The 13,086-nt window shown below is 34.3% G+C and overlaps 1 protein-coding gene across 3 annotated transcripts in view; it reads right to left on the bottom strand.

The window, feature by feature from the left end:
• ITFG1 (integrin alpha FG-GAP repeat containing 1) overlaps positions 1 to 13,086 on the bottom strand; it is an 83,787-nt gene that overhangs the window by 54,190 nt on the left and 16,511 nt on the right. For all 3 annotated transcript variants that reach the window (XR_010608880.1, XM_065663606.1, XM_065663605.1), the window contains exons 7-8: positions 10,559 to 10,620; positions 8,149 to 8,233 (exon numbers count right to left, since the gene is read on the bottom strand). Coding sequence is in view for 2 of the 3 variants with exons in the window: in XM_065663606.1 (XP_065519678.1) it covers positions 8,149 to 8,233; positions 10,559 to 10,620 (147 nt within the window). In the remaining variant the exon portion in view is untranslated. The remainder of the gene's footprint in view (positions 1 to 8,148; positions 8,234 to 10,558; positions 10,621 to 13,086) is intronic.

Below are 13,086 nucleotides of genomic sequence, written 5' to 3'. Positions count from 1 at the left end.
CTGTTCACTGTATTTTAAAGGCAAGCCAGGGATACTCTGTTCTTCCCAACATTCTGCCTCTGTCTGCAAAGCAATCCAATCCAGAACAAGAGTAACCCAAAAGACACAGATTGTACAGCCCACTAGGAACACACCTCATATAGAGAAACTGTATGAGAAAAATGACTCACAGCTGAAGCTTTAACACTGATTGTGAATGTTCACACTTTGAAAAAAGCGTATCTCAAACATTTTAAATCAATTCTGAAAGTAAATTTGAGTGGGAGAAAGCAGAAAAAAACCTTGTAAATCACATGAAGAAGAACATAATGCTATGAGAAGTGTTACATGTTCAAAATGCAATGCTAATGTACCATAGCATAAGCACATGTTTTAAAGTCAATGTACAAATATGAAACTGTATGTTGGTGGTTATCAAGAGATTCATTGGCCCCTAGGTCTTGGCATCTCACTGAACTGCTAATTTACACATAGAAGTTGTGCTGTCTGCTAATGCATAATGGTAGCGCTAGAGTTTGTCTAGTTTCAGCTTGGACAGCTAAGATACTGCTGTAGCAGGCCAATTAGCTTATTAGCCTTTCAATTTGAACCAACTGGATTATCATCTCACAGTGGCATAGACCTTTTGGGATGGATCCATTCTGTCTGACAGCTGACTTATCACCTACATCTACCCATAATTAAAGAAAAATATGCATAACATAGCTAGGCTGAATAGGCAATTAGGCAGCAGGCCCTACAGTAGAGGAAAGATAAAACATAACCCTCCACTCCCAAATGGACTTTTTGAAGAGACTGCTAGTGAATTATGAAGTTCTTTCACACTTTAAGAAAAAGTTGCATACACAGTGGATTCGTCCCCAAACCAAGATGCATCAGAGCCAAGATTTTAAAACATGCACATAATTTACTTAGCAAGAATAAACACAGGCAAAACCTATTCAGTTCAGATCTTCAAATTTCTCCAAAAAAAGAAAAAGGTGTCAGAAAAGTGGTATTTTTCAACCAGTTCAAGGGTTATTACATTTGTTGCACACACTTGTACAACGCACTTTCCAACATGGGCTCTGAAAGAAAAACAGAACCTGGGGAAATGGCAAGAACCACAATCACTCAATTCAAAATTGTTTTGTAATACAGCAAGATGAAGATGTAGTTATGAAGAGCAAAAAAGCTTTTAGTGGGGGTATGATCCAAATCTTTTTACTTTAAATTGCTACGTAGTTCTGCTGCAGTGTAATCGCCTTTAAAAACAAAAATGGAATAAACTTTTTTTTGGACTGATTATTATAACTTATTACAGTTGTGTTAAAGAAAAATAAATAGCTTTCTGGAGGATAGAAATAAGCTAGCTAACTATGCAAGCTAAGACAGTGAGAACAGTCTAGCTTTCATAATTCTGAGTCTGATGCTATATAAAAGCAAGACCCTTCATATACCACAAAGTCCTCATGCCTGGAGAACCGACTGTTCTCTCTAGAGAATACAGATTCTAGACAAGCTGCGGTCCCTGTATTGGTACAGATCTTCTGCTGGTGCAGTTTCCCCAGTTCCCGTCAAAAAGAAGAGAAAAAGTGTCCTCATCATAGTGTTGTAAAAGCCAAGAAGTTTTTCTCCGCTGCTTATTTAAAGTCCAAATACATATAAGGCATCTCTTGTTTGATACAATACATCCTAATGAATATTTATATGCTTTTTATTTCATGATATGTATAACTTGCTCACATCTCTCTCTCATGGCTTTGCCCAGTTCTCATTCTCCTCCTCATGAGCCTTTCATTTGAAGTTCTAATGAATAGTAGGAAAACAAGGAGGAAAAAGCCCTGTTACAGTAGTGCTCAGTACCCTTCTGAGGCAGGCAGGAAGACTACAACCAGTATGACTGAGTTTGGTACTCAAACAAAATAAAGGTTTGTTTGATTATCTTATCTTCTAAAATAATAAAATTATTAGAATCCTTTTGTCACACTCTGCCTGTAGGTGTTCAACAAGATGGTCATGACAGACAATTACAATAAATTACTAAGATAATTATGCATTATTAAAGGAATCAGTGTTAGCTGCTTTTAGGTAATGTGACTCACAGCTTCAAAAAACAGATGCAAAGAGCTTTTCCAAATGATTCAAAGTTCTGTGGACATTAAAGAAACCTTTCTAGCACTCTCCTTTACACTCAATTCTGACTTTGTATCCTTCCAAAGAACCCCTATTCACACCTCCCCTGCTAGAAAAGCATTCAAACAAAGTGCACCAGCAAACTGTACAGAGACCTCCAGGCCGCATCTGATCCAACAGGAAGGTCTTCTATCTTAAATGGGAAGACTGCATCAAATATACTAACCAGAATCCAAAACAAAATTAAATACAGAACAAGAACCCCCATGCACACTAAGCAAGGAGTAGCACTGACATTCCTCTTGGAGTTAATGCTGGGAACTATTTATTCCAACTATCGCATATTGCTAGTACAGAAACTACAAAGCCTGACTGTACAGCTTGGAACTATCTACTGCTACACATTTAGAAAGTTCATATGGCATTAAGCTTTTAAATGCTAACAAATGAAGGGGATAACACTAATAAAAGAAAGCCATCTCTGTGACTAAACATTGGGTTGGGAGTTTTTGTTATATTAGTCATGCACATCTTCTAACAAAAATTCAGTCATAGAATCATAGAATGGTTTGGGTTGGAAAGGACCTTAAGTTCATCTAGTTCCAAACCCCTGCCATAGTCAAGGAAATCATGAGGAGATTAAGCTGTTAAACAAAGAATGAATAAGCAGGTGGCATAAGCACTACTCCTAATTTTAGTACTGGAAAGAAAGCAAAGTAATTATTAATGTACTAGCCCCTTTGACAAAAATTAATATTAAAAGACATCAACAATTTTTTTTTTCCTTCTCCCAGGAGATGTTAGCTTTTGTCAGCAACATATGAAAGAACTTGGCAAAATATGGGAAACAGATTTCCCCACAGAAATAGACACTGCTTTGGAACTACATTCAAAACTAAGCAGACAAAAATACCTCACTACATCCAAGCCATAGTAAATACCTGGAGAGAAAGAAGTAACAGAATTAGTGTTTGTATTTTGGAGGGATTCAAGAACACACCTAAGATTACTTAAGAGTACCGAGTAACACATCATCTAAGGCTGCAACTACAGCCACTGTCAGCCCATCACACAGCACTCTCAGGTAACAGGGAGACTCAGCAACACCTAAGAAAACAAATGGTGAGTAAAAGATAAAGAACTCAGGTGAAATTGGCTAAATGCTACCCTGAGAAAGTAAGAGCTGTGTTGTATTTACTCATTAGTACAATGTCAACAGTATGATCGAGACTGATTTAAAGCTACTTTTATTCTCTTTATATGCAGACTGCAACAATTTTTTTGCCTAAACTAAGCAAAATTAATGACTGACTAATCAACCTTCTACATTCTTAGATCAGGTGCTGTAGCGGATGATTTATCAATCTCCACTATTGAACTGAACCAATCATACTTGAATGGCAGTTATAACATCAACTTCCTATAAAAATTAATTAATGGACTGGATAAACTGCAAAATATTCTGTTCTAGTTGCTTAAAGGCATATTTCATGAATCCTCAAAGTAACAAGAAAATAGCAGGATTGTGTGTCCAAAATACGGTTCACATTGTTCTTGTTACTAAAAAAATTGGTCATTTTAAGAGCATCCCACTGAAATCCTTAAATTTCTTTAACAAATACAAAATTTTCCGCTGTTTCAAGTGACAACTATTAGAACTCTATAATTGCAATTATTTATCAGGATTCTAGCCAACATCTATGATTTCCTCTAAAGACAGTACAAGCAGATCTTATAAAAAGCCTCTGCTAGCATACAGATAACAACAATGGAGGATTAATCATTTTTGCTATAGCAACCACTGCAATGCAATTACCACAGTGACATGAGAAGAACAGAAAAAGTAGTAATGAAGAGCTTTAACTGTCTGGAGCAACATGTCAGCCTAATAAGTGCAGAATTCTCTACTGCCTGACTCTGCTCACCTTAATTAACTGAAATGCCATTTGTAATAACTATGCCATAAAGCATGTCTTATTTATTTTTAAAAGGGCAATACAAATATGTCAATTGTTTCCTGTCCTTTCATCAGGTAATGTACAAATCATTGCTATCATGTAACAGAGGGGAGTGCTACTTATTTTAGAGGTTCCAATTTAGAAAAAGTCTAACGTCTACTATTTATTATCATAAATCTATTGATATATATACCTACTTTTGCATATTTTTCCATTAAAATATACACACACATATACACAGAAACATACTAGACCTCACAGATACAGCTGTACACAACTCACAGAGCTGTATATAAACATACACTTTCATTTCTTTGTCATGAGAAAAGGAAAAATTATTTTAGTACTTCTGGAAGACTTGGTGCTAAGATTACTCTAACATCTGTGATAGTTTCTCATGAGTCACCTAATGTCTGTTTTTTCCAATTCCACTTATCTAAATAATTTCTACTTGATAGCTGTTGTTCAACCTGCTTAGTATAAGAAAGGAAACCTTGCCCCAAATTAGTTAGTTGCTTTTGGAGGCTCTCACTCAGGATCTTATTCAAATCTGCCCCCTTCTTTCAAATGATAGGTAAATACTTAAGGCTGGAAATGGTACTTCAAATAAAACTTTTGGAAGCAGGAAATGTTAGACAAAGTCACCTTTTGAAACAATACATGGTTTGCTGAGATGTAGGTGAGATCAATAAATCAGAATCTTGGACTACAGAAGTACACCAGTGTACAAACAGGTGGGTGTAAACAAGAAGGCAGCAGCACAGGTGACAAAACGCTCAAGCTCATATCAGGACCTGACATCATTCCAGAATCTAATATGCACAAGGTTTACTAAATAAGAATTCACAGAGAGTGGAAGCACAGAGAAATATGGAATACTTTGTGACCTTTAGCGAAAGGCAAGGCTGGCACATCAGCAATTAGGTATGGAAAATTCAAGGAAGGAGAAGAAAACAGAGGTAGGCAACACAGAAGCACAAATGTACAGACTTGTGACTGTATATTGAGCTTGTTTCTAGTCACAACAGCTGTATTCCAGAGCCAGCAGTGAAGGTGCTTGCAGCATGCACAAAGCAGCGTGAGTGGACTCTGTATGCTCTGCTTATACATCACACAGTTTGCCAAAAGTTACTTAAGTAAAAGGTGACACAACCTTCTAATGCCTCTCATTTTACATTTTCATTGTGGTATTTCGATGTGTTGTGCAACACAACATCTTTCAGGGTCCATTACAAACAGCAAAGCAGCAAACCATCATACCTTGACTTACTTTGACTTATGGCAATCGTTATTTTATCATGTTTGAAATGGAAAACTGAAAAAAGATGTACAGGTCTGACAAACTATTTCTAGCAAGGCATTTTCTTTAACCTCAGCTCACTATAAGCAGAATCTAGATGCTAAATGCTTACTTTCTGAAGTACCTAAGCATACACAGACATAGCACAATGGGTAAAAGCAGTTACTCTGATAGCATTATTCCAATAATGTGAGATTTTGCCTTTACTGTTAGACTGGTGCAGAACAAAAAAAAATAAAATAATGAAAATGAACATGAGCAGAACTCAAGATCCTCCTTTGCATTTTAAATTTTTATCCTCCTAACATGCACTATATAGCCACTCTTACACAGTACTATTTAACTGTTGTTTGGTTTTTTTGATGGTGGTGTTATGTTATTTAACTTCCTTCAAATTGCATTTCATTAATAACATGGCACTTAGAATTACATGCCTTCATTACTCATAGATATTGTTTTAGTACTATATTTACTTTAATAGTCTCTAAAAGTTTGTTCAATGAGAAAATAACTTATTTTGTCCTGATTACTTTAAATTAATGCTGGGAAGATGAAAAAAAAAAAAAAAGTCATGATAATGTTCGATAAATTTGAAAACATAGTTATGAGTATTTCCGTAGTTGTCAGAATAAAATTGTTTCTCTGTTATACATGTATGTGTGTGCTTTGATAATCTTTTAACTTGCTTAGGAAAATTAATGGACAGAAAGACCATTAAAAATTAAATTCCCCATCCTTTACCCTGGATGAATCTGAGTGACCTGGACTGTAGCTAAAGATGAGAGTGTGTATGCAGCTGTTCAGGAATTAGAAGCAAGACCCTCATACTGCAAGGTGGTCTCTCAGAGATGAAATGGCTGAGATCTTTCAGAACAACCAGTTTCTGAAAAGCCAGTTTCTGAAAATAAGCATCTCCTCCCACAGATGATACTGATGGTTCCTTGCCTCTCCATCTGCTTTGTCATATATGCTGTCCCTCTATATTTATTTGCATGAATTTGTTAAGTCCCTGCATGCCTCCCATTGTATTCAACCTTACTAGAAAGATTGCTCCATAACTGCCTCACATTAGTGCTTTGCCTATTAATTTGATCGTAATTAGCAGAGCAGAGTATTAAACAGCTGGTGATGGAACTCCAAAACAGCCGACCCCCACAGCTTAACTAACTATACCAGCCACTGTCTTTCAGCACTTTAGCTGTACCAAAACCACACAGTGCCCCACACTGCTGTAATCACTGTGCATTCAATTTATTCACATTTTCAAAATTTTAACTTCAGTATTTTAACAGTTTGACTTCTCTTTGCAAAGATATCCTAGGGTTTATTAAAATCCCATTAATTGCCATAAATTTCTAAAATTATGATATGTCATTCAGGTTCATTAGCTACCTAACAGAGATAAAATTAGCCTACATGAAGACGGCTTTCCACATTGTCCTTGTTAGAACAAAATAAATCTAAAAGAACCAGATTTCTACTTAGCACCTATTAATACACATTATTCAGAACATCAGCTTGGAAAATGGTTACCAAAACCCCAACACATTAACACTTTTCTTTATAAACTGCAAAACCTGTATAATCAGAGATTATATACACAAGTGGTTATATCTATAGATCAGCAGTAAAAGGTTTTAGAAAATGTGTTGAACATTTCACATAAGAACTTGAAGTTCAGCTTCTACCTTACTTCAGTTACTATAGATCCGTAAACCTATTCATAGTTGATAGATGTAGAGGTAAGGATAATTAACTACCCAGCAGGGGTGTCTTCTAGTTATGTGTCAGTAAACTGCTTTGCTAGAACTCTTAAAAATACTTCTAAATGGCAGCATAAAGCAAGAAAATCAGACTCTGGGCCTAATATAGACTCTGGCTTTTGATTTAAAACACTGTAACTTTCTTTAAAACAGACTTTAAACCAACAAGTTTACCACTTGACAACAGTTAAAGACAAGCTTAGTGTCACAAAGTGTATTAAAAAATTAAGCTACTATATTTATACAATAAATTATTTACATTCAATACTGTCAGAAGAATTGGGCCTGTAGCACTCTTCCTCGAGTTGCAAAACTGTTATTTTAGTGCACAGAAAAGAAAGTTTTTTTTGACTACAAACCCAAAATTTCCAGTTCTCCATAACATGACACACATTGATAAGCCACAACTGAATGAAAATGTACATTCCAGTAGAAAAATACAGGCTTTCGCTAATCACTACAAAAATAGCTTTACAAATAAATTCAGTTTTTCTTCAGTCCAAAAGCCTTCCAGAATTTTCAATTAAAACCATTGAGGTTTTATCATGTTTCAGCAATATTTACAAGTAGTTTTTAATTAATGTTTTGGCTCTATTAGTTTGTACAGCTGAAGAATTTATGAACATTTATTCAATATCTCCTGAACAAGATTACAGGGAAAAAGTAGTAACTAAATACATCTGATAAAAGTAACCTTGGCATTGTACCATGGTTCAAACCAACAGTCCTTAAGTGTGGTACTCAAAAGTAGATACATGTGATGCAGAATGTACTGGGATAGCAAAGTTGAATTGAATTGCATTTATTAATAATGATTCCCAGATATTTCAAGATTTACAGTCAGATATAACACCTCAAAGTAAAAAAAAAACAAAACAAAACAAAAAAAAACCGAAACCAAAACCAAACAAACCTTTTAGAGGTAAATATCTTTATTTGTTCTTTGATTTAGAGTATTTAACCAAAACATGCAAAAGAAACATTCAGGATAGTTTAGAAGAACAAAACTCACCAAAATCTGCAAACACAGACTGTCCAACAACTTTCACACCAATAGGCGTTTTCTGAATTTTTTCAGCTTTAGAAAAGTTCCCATCCTATCAAACAGGACAAAGATGAAGGAAAAACTGAACTGCAGACTAAGGGATAAAATTTAACTTTTGAAGCAAAAGACAATAAAAAAGTGCTGAAGCAGATAAAGAGACATCTCAGCTGTGGAAAAAAATGTGCTATTTGAAATCTGGGACTGAGTTTTTGCATTTCTAATCCTTCATGGAATCTTATGGATATACTGTAATAGTAATATTCAGATATTAATTGTCCATATATTTTGCTGTATTACACAGAACAGATTTTGTTGCTGAAATAACCCAAACTAAATCATAATTAAGTGATTGTGCATACTAATGTGCATTTATGCATACTGATGCGATTTTATAGATATATGCACACGAAAAAACCCAAACCTGCACACCTGTTAAATATAACTTCTGATCCTTCTAATTAGGAAATAACTTTATTTTACATTAGGTCTGGTTTAGGTCTTATTTTATATGTCTATTATTAAAACCTAGGTCTGCAGAGAACAATATTCCAATACTTCATCAGAAAGACAAAAGAGGAGTGTTGGCTAGATCCTTGTTTATCATAGAACTGGATCACAACTGAAAGAAAATAATTTAAAATGTTAACTTTTCATAGCCATTTAAGGCCCACTTTTCTAGTCACTGCAATCAGCTCATATCAAGTTCTCTGCACACAGGTATACAGGAAGCCATTGAGACAAATGACAGTTTTGTGTATTTTGCGTAATTATCCATATTGCTTATTCATGGCATACTCCATCTGCAGACTCCAGTGCTGCTGAAGATGCAACTCTGGGAACTGCTAGTACATGAATGTTTGACTACGTATCTTTACCTTGACATATGATTTACAATGACTCTGATGAGGAGGGGGAGAGGAGAAGATGCAAATCATCTCCAAACAGAAAAGATGACCACGCCCTGTGCTCAGTTGGCCAGAAAAGCATATATCATATAGGCAAATATTTCTCAGTTCATTTTATGGTGCATCAGTACAGCGAAATAAATTGCCTGTGTTTGTAGAGCCATTTAACAGCTTTTAATGAATTCATATATTTTAAGATTGATATATATGTACATATGTTTTATATGTATGACATGCTTACTATGTTAACTGATTCCATAAAATAAATTTCTTTCTAAAGACAGGAAAATCTATGCATACAAAAATTTATCATGTGGGATAATATTTACAATACATGAGTTTGGAAAACCCCAAAAATGTAAGAAAATTTTGAAAAAAACCTAACCTACAGGAGACAGCTTAAAAGCTTGTGTAATCACTAACATTTAATTCCTTAAAAATCAAAGTAAAAAACTATTCATTTTTTAAGTCTATATAAAAGCTAGAAATATAGAGTTCATGACCCACTGCTGTTAAAAAAAAAAAAAAAAAAAAATGTGTCTAGTACAGCTTTCACTACTTGTCATTACTTCTGTCTCCCTTTTTTCTTCCACCTTTCCTCCAGTTCAGCAGATCGTTGAAGATGGTCAGGCTGTCACAGACATGACTGTTGACTGCTCTACAGTGACTCACTGCCATATAATGGATAAATTTTCAGGCAAATAAAGCCTAAAAAACTAATTCCTTAACTGATAAGAAACATGTGAAACACCTTCTATTATAACAAACAAACTTTTAACATACACATGCTAAGATTCTTAATTATAGTCCTTTTTGATAACAGATTTAATATAAAGGATACATTTAGTTTCAAATCAACTGATTTCATTAACTGTTAATAACAATGAGGTTCTTCACTGACCCTGCCCAAGTGAAGCAATACAAAAGCAGAATCTCCATAAATAAATAAAAACAACCCATTGACCTATTGCACCCCAACCCTGAACTGCATTTGTGGTGTTTGGTTAATGTAGAGCTAGGGATTTTCTCAATTCTAACTTGCGTACATACTGTAACAGTTAGAAGAGAGATTTTGAACTTCTGTCCCACAAAATCTTATCCAAGACATGAAGTCATAGCTCTAAGAAAGCTTAAAAGAAATCAGCTCTTCGAGATAGTAAGTATAAAGAAATCTGAGCAGCTGTTTCTTCATAAATTACCATGCTAAGTATCAGTAACCTAGAAGAGCAGGAGTCCAGCTAAGGTGAATGAAGGCAGTCTGATTGAGTTACTTAACAGTCATGTTAAAAAAATCTGCAGAGGAGCTTATGTTGAGGAAAACATCTCCAGTGATATTCTGGAGTCTAAACGCAGTGCAGTTAGTGCCCCAACATCAGTTCCACTCATGCCTGAAACAGTAAATATCAGATAACTTTTTTCTTTTAAGCTTCTCTGTATTTTAACAGAATAATTATTTCAGTTTTCACTCTTACCTTATTTACCCATGTCTCAAACTGAATGTTTTCTGAATTTTGTAATGTAGTAAGGAACAAATCTGCAAAGAAAAGGGTAAGAGAAATAAAATATTTAACATTAGACTACACACATAAATATTTGATCACTTAATCAAGATACATATTTAAAATATATTACCTATAAGTTATAAATACATTAAAACCTGGTGATGTTTAGATGTATATATATATTAAGCAAGAAAGATAAAACACAAAATCCCCCACAAAACCCAAAAAAACCAAAACCCAAACAAAACCAAACCAAAAACAACCCACAATACCAGCTACTTTTATCACCAGATACTATTCTGTTTAATCAATATACTTTTGGCACTGTTCTACACTTTTTAGTTTCTACAAAAATTAATTTTGTTTTACAGGCTATTAAGTGCTGGATATTATATATGCACACTGAAGAACATTTCTTAACGGTAAAGAGAGACAGACCTCAAAGCTAGAAAAAAGTATACATATTTTTGACTTACTAAAAATATGATTTTTTTACTTACTAAAAAACCAAAATGCTACCAAACATGTTTTTATTCTGCGGATGCTGAATTAAGCAACAGATACTGTTGACAAGAGCAGAAAAGGAGATGGAGAAATATTTCAGGCTTAACCCTAGTTTTGGGACACAGCCATTATGAGCTCACTCCAGTATTGGTGAATTACTCCTAAAAGAGTAGGGATGGTTACTGTATATCACACACACATACGTTTTGTAAAAGCATGTAACAGATTTGCAATGGATTTTTCTTACGCATTTGAAAAAATTAAAAGGTTTTTTTCCATTCTTAGTTTGAAGCATATTACATCAGGGTTTTTTTGCCTCCCTCATTTAATCTGATTTTGTAATAAGTGTAGAGAAATATTGAGAAATATGGCTGCACAGGGAATCAAAATAATGTAGGAAGGCAAGAAATAACAGGTATATAAAAACCCAGATGCTCGGACCAGAATCAAAACTATCTTTAAAATAAATATTAAACTCAGTAAAAAAAAAAAAAAAATAAAAGGGGTGATGTCACACAATTAATAAAATCAAAGAATACGTTTAGCTAGCTGCAGTGTAAGAGGAGTAAGTCAGGATACTAAAATGCAAATCAAACTACAAAGAGCTAACAGAAATATGATAATTTAAAACATTTAAACTGTTTAAAATATTCAATATGTGGAGGTGCTTAGAGATTTAACATCTTTGCTCAGCTGCTGCACAAACCAGGTACCTTAATGTGAACACTTGCTCCGCATTTTGAGAGAAAACAGAGTTATGTTTTCAGATTCTTATTAGAACTACAAGAAAATAGCAATAAAATGTAATTATACAGAATCTGCTACGCATTCTCTTCTGATTATTCTTGTTATTTTCTGTCACTTCTGAGCGTTATAAAAACTGCTACTATTTATAGATGGAGGGTTCATTTCACTAATAACTGATTTGACCTTTCTGTTTAATGTCAGAGGGCTTTATTTCAGAATTACACTCCTCAGCATCTACGGTTGTCATCAGAAGCCACTAGGGCATGAGCAACATTCTTAAATTACAGCTTGATTTCACATTTACATCAGAAGTTTTAGTTACTAAGTAGGGAAAAAAAAGCAAACAACAAACCCTTTTTTAAAGGCAATCAAAATGCACAAAAGTATTACCCGGTTAGCACAGGCAGACATGTACACTCCAAACATGCCTAAACATTTTTTTTTTTATTTTTTTTTTTTTTTTTTTAATTAATGTGGCAGAACAAGTGTGTGTGTGCATGTTTTTTAACTAGAAGTTACTTGTGGATATGAGCTCGCCTGCTTGTATGTCTCGGTACACATAAATTATGCGCTGATGTAAAAATCTGAGCATTTTAGTATGCTGACAGCATGGGAAAGGCAACAACTGTATCAAAATCATTAAATGTCATAAATCCTAAGGTCAAGTAAAAGGTAACTTTTCTCTACAATAGAAATCTTCCTCTATCTACATCACAGATTGACCCACCAGTAGGAAAAAAAGTATTTAAAAACTAGATTAAATATGTTATTTACGGTTGTTTCAGTTGTATGTATACAATTAGTTGTGCAGTAATTTTAATACGCACAATTTTATGCAAAAAAGTTATTGTAGTCAGTTTTATTTCTCTACAACAAGGAATCAGAAAACCAAACCTGATCAACAGAAGCACAAAACACTTAAGTATTTCTAGCAGGTAGAAAAACTATACCATTTCATATTCAGATTGGTTTGCAAGTTGGCATTAGTACTGTAGTAGAGAAAATTAATATATGTACTGCCTACCTACAGCTATATAGAATATAAAGTACCAATGCTAATGAGTTTGCTGTTCACTTGTCATGAATTTTTGCTGCTAGTTACACCAAAACCTACTAGTGAAGGAACCACTCCTTCCAGTAACAACTGCCTCTTACAAATGTAAGCAAAACTAAAGGACTTTGTATGTTCCAAACAAGCTAATTTCCGTTTGCAAATTTTTAAGAAATGTGCTTATAATAAAAGAGGT

The sequence above is a fragment of the Lathamus discolor genome, chromosome Z (assembly GCF_037157495.1).
Source record: "Lathamus discolor isolate bLatDis1 chromosome Z, bLatDis1.hap1, whole genome shotgun sequence".
Taxonomy (NCBI): Eukaryota; Metazoa; Chordata; class Aves; order Psittaciformes; family Psittacidae; genus Lathamus; species Lathamus discolor.
Note: the sequence above shows the minus strand (reverse complement) of the source record. Positions and strands in the feature narration are given on the sequence as shown.